The sequence below is a fragment of the Vicugna pacos genome, chromosome X (genome assembly GCF_048564905.1).
Source record: "Vicugna pacos chromosome X, VicPac4, whole genome shotgun sequence".
In the NCBI taxonomy this organism is placed as follows: Eukaryota; Metazoa; Chordata; class Mammalia; order Artiodactyla; family Camelidae; genus Vicugna; species Vicugna pacos.
In genome coordinates, this window is record NC_133023.1 from 26,368,819 (window position 1) to 26,378,162 (window position 9,344).

The 9,344-nt window shown below is 36.2% G+C and overlaps 1 protein-coding gene across 1 annotated transcript; it reads left to right on the forward strand.

The window, feature by feature from the left end:
• Nucleotides 1–1,292: 1,292 nt before the first annotated feature.
• On the forward strand, nucleotides 1,293–4,670 carry LOC102541442 (E3 ubiquitin-protein ligase RLIM-like). The gene is made up of 2 exons (XM_006217206.3): nucleotides 1,293–1,554; nucleotides 3,034–4,670. The coding sequence occupies exons 1-2, from the start codon at nucleotides 1,311–1,313 to the stop codon at nucleotides 4,668–4,670; spliced, it is 1,881 nt and encodes a 626-aa protein (XP_006217268.1). The 5' UTR covers nucleotides 1,293–1,310.
• Nucleotides 4,671–9,344: the final 4,674 nt, after the last annotated feature.

Below are 9,344 nucleotides of genomic sequence, written 5' to 3' on the forward strand. Positions count from 1 at the left end.
CTGTCTAACAGCCTCTCTTTACCAACATATATCTGCCACTTCCTATCTATTGAAACTCGTAATTATATTTAAAGATTCAGATTTAAATACAGTATCTCTGTGAAACATTTCCCAACACCCATCAAATAATTGTCACACAGTTCTGTGTACTTACATAATACTACATATATAAACCTATTATAACATATAATATACTGTATTTTGAAAGTTTCTATGTGGTGTTTCCCTCACCCAGAGTGTGAATTACTTGGGAGTACAAACTATTCCAATAACTGACATATCTCTAGTGGCTAGGATAATAACTGACAGTTTATGTTGGGTGGATTAATTACTAAATAAGTCAAATTGAATAAAGTCTCAAATTCAGTAGCCAAATGTTGTCTTTACATGAATAATTTGAATGTAGACCTCCCAAACAAGTGTTAAGTAGGGCTGGTAATATGAGTCCAGAAACTAGAGGTCTCCTTCAGATAGAATTGCAAATGAGTGTTATTTTATTTTCAGCAAACATCCTGGTTGTACTCATTACAGTAGGCAAAATAACTATTATGAATCTGTTTAAAGTGCCTATGATGTCCTGGCTAGTTTTATTTAAGTAATATTTATAATATTTATGAGAAAAGAGGACAAAAATGAAACCAGGTGCTATCGTGGAGAAGGAATTCCCTGGATAAGCAGAAAAACTTGCCAAAGTTTTGGTGTTTTCTATTTGTTTGCTTGTTTGTTTGTTTGTTTTAAACAGAAGATTGAGGGATCATATAATGTAGATGAAGCCATTAAAAGTTAAAAGGGAGAAGACACACTAAAGAGATTCAGCTAGGGCCCTGGTAAATTATCAAAAATTGTGGATTTTCTTAGTGAGAGTTTATAATTTGAGGAATTCATGAGGAGAAAAGACAGAGGTCCCTAGCCTGAATAAGCCTCCTGAAAGTCTGAGAATGGGCTCATGTCGCGGAAGCGAGTTGAAGGATGGTGTTCTGTACGTTATAAACCCTCACAAATATCGGCTGGCTTTGAATGACGTGACACCTAAACTGAATCCAGCCTCTATTTAGTAACAAAGGGAAAGATAATGGATGCCTAGGAAAAGCCTAGAAAGCACAGGATTGAGGCAGGTTCCAACCACTGTCTCACCAGAAGCTGTGGTACTGAGGTAAGGGAAAGAGAAGCCGGAGGAACGGATGCAGCTGGGGATCCGGCTCAGTCGGATGCATATGCGGACACTCCAGCGGAAGTTAAAAGTGAAGAAACGGAAATACGGTTCAACAGTGTGTCGTGAAATTCAGATAATTTTTCCACTTTTCATCAAGATGCAGAACTATGATTCCAACGATGAAGGAAACGGAGCTTCAGCCCGGTTCAGAAGTCAGATGGACCAATTAGTTCGGGAAGAAGATTTCTACCGATTCGTAAATAATCTGAGTGAAGAAGATTACAAACTTATGAGGGATAACAATTTGCTAGGCATCCCAGGTGAAAGTACAGAAGAAGAGTTGCTGAGAAGACTTCAACTAATTAAAGAAAATCCACCACAAAAGTCAGATGAAAACACAGGTATATTTTGTTTCGGGGGGAATACAACGGGTTGAATAAGGAATTTTGTAATAGTAAGGACGGGCCAAAGATTATACACAAGCGGCATAAATTAATTTGGTAAGTAACGTCTGATTAAGAAAAAAAAAGAACTGGCATTTACTTGATTTTTGGTGAGAATGTCAAGGTTTGTTTTTTCCCTGATTCACACTTGGGCCCTTTTAATTGGGAAACAGTGCAAAATAGTCTATTGGTATTTTTCTTGGTTTTTCCACTTCAATTGAAAGTCCCTCCTTCTTCCTGAATTATCTTCCAAATAGACGTGTAAAAAAGCAAAAAGAAATATTTCATATTCTAATAAAGTGGTTCTCAACTGGGGGAAATTTTGCTCTCCCCCACCCCAGGGGACATTTAACAGTATCTAGAAATAAGTTTGGTTGTCACAGGTGAGGCATGGCTGTTACTAGCATCTAGTGGGCAGAGGCCAAGGATGTTGCCAAATATCCCACAATGCAAGGACAGCTCCCCAAAACAAAGAATTGTCCAGCACCAAAATGTCACCAGTCCTAAGTCTGAGAAACCCTGCTCTAACCTCAGGTCTGATACCTTCTCTCCCAGTGTGAAGTAGAGAATTTTACTATCTAATGAAGAGAATACTATAATACTTTGGTTCTTGAATATGTTCTTATATGTACCATGCTAGGTTCATTCTATCCATTTAATCTGACCTTCAATTCAATGTCAATTCAGAATCTTGGTAACATTAAGTAGTATTCAAAGTTCAAATACTTTAGACCTATAAAACTTGTTTAAGAATGTGAAAACAAATATATGTATGTATATGCATGACTGGGACATTGTGCTGTATGCCAGAAACTGACACATTGTAACTGATTGTACCAAAATAAAAAAAAAATTAACTTGTTTATATTTGGGCAATAATCTTACATTAAAAAACTATGTATATTTATATTTATATTTATTTTTTGATTATATAATAATCAAAAGCACTTAAGTCAAAGGCCTAGAAGTAGTAATGTTGGAGACTAATGAGAATTAGACAATAATGTAAATTGAACTAAAATACTAGCACTGTACCTTAACTAGTGTTTACTTTGTTTAATTGTATTAGTGTTTTCATGGTGGACTGAAAAAGTATTGTCCCTTGACATTCCTGCCATGTGATACACAGGGCTGTGTATATGATGAAATATTAAATTCCTCCAGATTCTCTTTTAAAATTTGTTCTAAGTTTATCTAGGATTAGCTCATTCTTTTCAGATGGAATTGAAACTTTCCTGCCTTTATTTATAAATCTAAACAGTGTAGTTTATAAAATATTAACACTATAAATGTCAAATTGATTTAAAACATCTGAGTATTTAAGTTCTCATTTTTTGTTTGCTTCTGAAACAAAGTTTCAGAGTGCTGTTTTATGATGGTTCTAATTTTGATAGTTTCTTTATGCCCCCCTTGTTTTGTTATTATTGTTGTTAACAGGTATAGAAGACTCTTCAGATGGTATGTCTAGTGATGACTCTCTAATATACTTGCTTAACTGTTATGACGTAACTGAAGATGTGACAAGCGAACAAAGAGAAAATCAATCTTGGAGAGAAATGGGCCAGATTAATCCAAATAGTGATGATTTCAGATTTAATGTAGAAGTAAATTTTAACCTTAACAATGGGAGCCAAAATCCAGAGAATGAATATGTAGCATCTAGAGGAGAAAATATGGAAAACAGCCAATGGCAAGGGGAAACCCCACAATCTGAATCATTATTTACAAGACCATCTAGATCAGAACAAAGTACAAGTGAAGCATTAATGGAAGTTCCACCTACCAGAAGTCAGAGAAGAGCAAGAATTAGGAGCCCAGACCAGCGGAGAACTAGAGCAAGAACTGAAAGTAGGACACCTCCAAATTCACCGAGGGAAATTTTACAAAGATTTCATCATGATATTTCATCTCAGACTTCTGAGCAGCCTCTGGTAAATGAGACTGAGAGATTTTCTAGAGCTGAGTACCATGAAACATTGCAACAGCAAATAAGTGGACTTGAATTGCAAAATAGGGATCTTATTGATACTTCTAAACCAAGGAATGCCATTCATGGAGAATGTTCTCCAGACACAAGCAGCAATAGTGAGTCTTGGGGATTTAGAGAGATAAATCCAACCATACCCTTCAACCTTGAAGTAGGGCAAGTTTATCCTGGAGTATATTCTCAGAGAGGCAGCATAGTTAGTAGAACATCTGAGACACCAAACAACACTGTCACTTTAGAAAGTGAACAAGGAGGACTGAGGCATATGTTTTCACATTCCGAGCAGGCACATGGGAGAGCTTATGTTAATACCATCAGTAATCCCATTCATAGAATTTTAAATACTACTTTAAATGATACAACATTTGTTCCAATTCAGAGCACGTCAAGACAGCCAATGACAGGATTTAGTGACTCAAGTAACCTCATGGAGAGTGACAGTAATTTAGAGCCTAACATCTCACCTCCAAGTGAAAACACGGAAAGGGCAGAGTCACCAAATGGAAGAGATGGTTCTAATGGTAGTAATAGTAGATCTGATTCCAATTCAAATCCTAGCTATGATTCCCATTCAAGTTCCACACTGATTTCTAGTTCAAGCTCCAATTATATGTCTAGTTCTGGTTCTAGTCCTATTTCTGATCGCAGCTCAAATGATGCAAGTCCAGAAATTAACTCACTGATATTTGAAGGCAACGAAGAAAGAAGCTTATCATCAGGCTTATCAACAGTGGCCAGGCAAGAGACTAGACAAATGACCCCAGTAATATTTGATGAAAGTGACTCTTGGCCTTCCCTTAACCTGGACCAGATTTTTCTCTTAAATGATGATGATCAATACCAACCTACAGGACTCAGCAACGCACAGATTGACAAATTGGCTATAAAATATTTCAGTGAAAATGATGCATTAAAAGCCTGTAGCATTTGCATTATAGAGTACACAGAAGGCAACAAGCTTCGCATCCTACCTTGCTCCCATGAATATCATGTTCACTGCATTGATCGCTGGCTGTCTCAGAACTCTACCTGTCCTATTTGTCGTCGGCAAGTAGTGGATTCCAGTGAGAGAGAAAATTCTAACTAAGATCTGGATTCTCAGCTATGTACAGTGTTATAGTGATGGACAAACAATAGTCCTCATTCCATTTTTGGAGTTATGCTTAAATACAACAACCTGAGTCTAATCTAAATCTGAATCTGTATGTAACAATCTGAACTGAACAATTGATTCCTGAAGGAATTATTGGACTTTACCCAGTTTCTGTTCTAGAATAAAAGGAAATATTAAAAAGCCAAACAATATTATCCCATTTGACAATAATAGTGAATTTCACACCATAGCAGTTCACTGTATTTCAGTAGAAACTTAGCATGTACACTGGGATGGAATGTTCCTGTTTCTATGAGAGAAATGTCTTAACGTTGGTCTCTTAATAAACAGACTAACTAAAGTGTGTAAAGGATGAAGGGAAACCAAGAAATGATGAAGTATCTTGAGTCTAGCAAGTATGAGAAGCCAGTGTTATAGCCACTAGGCTTGTAGGGGCATAGAGAGATAGTAGTTTCTGCAAGCCAGAATGTCTTATAGTGGTAGTAGAAGGCCATCCAACAAGAGCTGTAACCTTAGACAATGGCAGCCACTGCCAACTTAAAAGTTTGTAAAGGGGTGGGGGGTGGTCATGGAAATAAACACCATTAACTTTTTTTCCTCTTGAGTTGTCATTTCTTGTGAATAGTTCACATTAGCCAAACCCAACTTGAAGACACAGAGGGACTGGTTGATGAAGCTGATAAAGGTCAGCCTCCTGGAATCAGGGTAGAGAAGGATGGGGAATAGATCAGAAAAGCAAATCAGAGACCATCTACCACAACCAGCATTTCTAACCCTCTTCAAGCCCAGTCTGTGTATGCTTTCTTGCCTCTTCCCCTTGCTCTACATTCCACTCTATGACTCAGCTCTTTACAACTCTATTTTCCTTTCTACTCAGATCTTGTATGATAGAACAAGTACACTTCATCTTCACAAGTGATAAGATGACAAACCCTTAGAACTTAATTACTTTTCTCTTAAACATGTCACATTTTGGTTTGCTGTGGTTGTAAACAATTAAGGAAAAAGGGCAATTGTAAGTATTTCTTTAATTCTTGCTTCTTAAGTATACTCAAGTTCCAATTTCTTTTTACATATTAGTTTATTCATATAATTTTTTAAGATTATTTCTTAATATGCATGACTTTGAATCTTTGTGTGAATGATCCAAAGTAACCAAATGCTGCTTAAAGCCTCCCAAGTTGCAATATGAGAGCCTTAAAGGTAAAACCTGAGTTCAAAAACATGCCTACATAGTTCAGTTCTGTCTTCAGTAAAACTACCACCCAAAACCATGATTATTTAAAATCAAAATTTAGGTCATTCTTCCTTCGAGTCAAAACATATTAAAGAATTTTTCTCCTAATTCAATCTGAAAACTATTTTTTGGGGGGTATATTGGCCAGTCTAGCAAATTTGACTTAAAAATTTCAATCCTGGTTTAGGTAAGAGTACACTGTATTATAACCTAAAGCAATAATCATAAATTTTGTGCAGTGTGCAACCTATACAAATGTAGACCATGTTAAGTATAAACCTGCTCTAAAAATTTAAAGTCAGAAACATCACTGACTTTTTTTTCAATGTGAACTGCTGGCAGCCACAGTATTTGCACATAACTATAAAATATAAACGGGAGTGGGAGTGAAGTTTTTTAATACATCTTTAAGCTAGCATATTTTTCACACAGAAGTTATTTGCATGGCCAGAAATGAAGCCTTAGATCAAAACTCAGAAATTTACATTAAATTCTGAAAGTTGTTTGAATATTCTGATTTTTATGAAATATTTCTGAAACCAGATATACTTCATTTAGAGTAAAATTATAATAGTACTTGGCTTTCATACTATCCTAAGAGGTTCCAGCCTTCCAAAGAAAGATTATTGCTTAATTAATGCTTCAGTACATTCACATACACGTTCTGTGGTAGACAGAATTCTAAGATGATGCCCAATGATCCTTGTATTAGACCCTCCCCTTGAGTATGAGACCTCTGACTGTGATAGAATATCATTTCCATTATTAGATTATGATATATGGCACAATTGACTGGGAGATTATCCAGAATAGGCCTGATCTAATCAGGTGAGCAATTAGGCACAGAGAGGACTCCTAATACAGATAAGATGGTTTGTCCTCCTCTCTTCCTGCTCTCCCTTTATAAGTACAACTTTATATACCAGAAATAAGAAGAAAAAACCAAAGGAAATCTCTGAAAGATCTAAAGAAGAAGGTAAATTGGCTAGGGACCCTTAGAATGGATGAACAACTTCATGGCAGGGCACTTTATGATCCTCTACCAACAGAAAGGTGACCCAGACCCAGCATTTCCTAACTCCCAACTTAGTAACAGGAAGTGACACAAATAGGCTCTTCCCCTATCACATGGGAATCCCACAACACCAGATAAAGCCCTACAGAAGCTGAAAGGAGAGACAAATGGAAGCCCTGTTGACAATAAATGAGCAGGGAAAGTGCTTTTCTTTCCTGCTGGGCCTGAGATCCCTTTTCACCACCCAAACATATTGGTGGCCAAGGGTACCAGCAAAAGTAATCCCACTACAAGAAGCTCCCACCTGGAAAATGCTCTCCTCCTCAAATGGGCCTGAGACTCCTCTCTCCTGCCCAGAGACATCAGGCAATTTGCTGGTACTAGCAACAGGGATCCCTCCACAGAAAGCTGTCAACCTGGTAAGCACCCTCCATCCTTTACAGTCAAGGTAGACCCTTTCACAAGTGTCTAGCCCAGGAAGCACTCCTCATCAACTGGTCCAGAGATCCCCTTCCACCACCAGAAGCACCAAGAACCCTATTCTGGGGAAGCTGCTTCCAATCCCTTAAATAGCATTAGCAGGGACCAGAGGTAACCTCACCAGCACAATATAAATTGAACTGACCAAAAGAATACCATAAAGGTTCTGAAGTTAGATTGTTATGGAACCACAGTCCACAAAAGTAGAGGAGGCGTGCTAAAGCTAGACAGAGCAAATGCCTGCTAAAATAAAAATAAAAAATAAAAATTAAATTAAAAAAAAACACTAAATAGAAACAAAGTATCCTAACATAATATCCAAAATGTCTAACAGATAATAAAATATCACTCACCACACCAAGAACCAGATACACAATAACTTGAATAAGAAATGATAAATGAATGACAACCCCAAAATGAATTAGATGTTAGAATTATTTGACAAGGGTTTTAATACTAATTTCAGTCTTTTAAGACCTTGAAAACAGAACCTAGTCATCCCATGCCGGTATTCCAACCTACAAAAATGTGAGCTAATAAAAGGATTTTTTTTTCTTAGATAAAATTTTATTTAAAAGTAAAATTTCAGTAACCATTTTTGCTTATAGTGTGAGGGGCATGAGTTTGCTTTCAGGTAGAACTCAACTTCTCTTTGTAAACCTCTTCAGGTGCTTGAGATACTTAATGTTCTTAAGTCCAGACAAATTTACCTTAATGTTGAAAGACGAAGAATTAAAAGAAAGAATAAAGGAACCTGTTTATTTATGGCATAAAGTTTAATGTTTAAATATGAATTGAAAAGATGAGTAGGAGAAAATTGATAGCAGAATAGCAGTAGCAAAGAGAGACAGTATGCATATCAGTAAAGAACTCATACCAATAGACTTGGTCTTGAATTCAATCTTTAACACTTAGTAGGTATGTCTGTAGATAAGATAACTCCTTTAAGTTAAAGTGCATAAAATGAGGTTCATTAATTTAATAATGTACTTCTTGATATGGTGGTTTAAGTTGTCATGGTTAGTATATTCTTTTTTTTTTAATTAATAGCCTTTGTTTTTTTAGAGCAGTTTCAGGTTCACAGCAGAATTGAGCAGAAAATACAGAGAGTTCGCATATAGCCCTCCCCACCCACACAAATACTCTCCCCTACCCTCAATACCCCTCATCAGTGTAGTATATTTGGTACAATTGATGAACCAATATGGATACATTATTATCAACCAAAGTCCATAGTTTACATTAGGGTTCACTCTTGATGTTGTACATTCTATGGGTTTTGACAAATGCATAATGACATGTAGCCACCACTATAGTATCATACAGAATAATTTCATTGCCCTAAAAATCCCTTGTGCTCCATCTATTCATTCCTCCCTCCCTCCCTCTCCCCAAACCCCTGAAAACCACAATCTTTTTATTGTTTCTGTAGTTGTGCCTTTTCCAGAATGTCATTTCGTTCGAATTGTACAGTTTGCAGCCTTTTCAGACTGGCTTCTTTCATTTAGTAATATGTCTTTCAAGTTTCTTCCATGTCTTTCATGGCTTGATAGCTCATTTCTTTTTTTTTTTTTACTGCACATATATTTTTAATTTACATATATGCATTGTTTCTAAGAACATTTAGAGCTTTAGCTTTTTAAACTTACATAGTTATCAAAGGAATAAAGCCAACCACAAAATAAAAATTAATGCAAAAATATACATACACCCTGATATTAACAGCAACATTATTTATAATTGCCAAGATATGGAAGCCTCCTAAGTGTACATGAATTATTGAATAATGAAGATGCAGCATATATATACATGTAAAGGAATACAACTCACCCATGAAAAGGATATTTTGCCATTTGTAGCCCTTCATTCATTTTTTTCACTTGATTAACACATGTATAGCATTTCTTGCCTATTA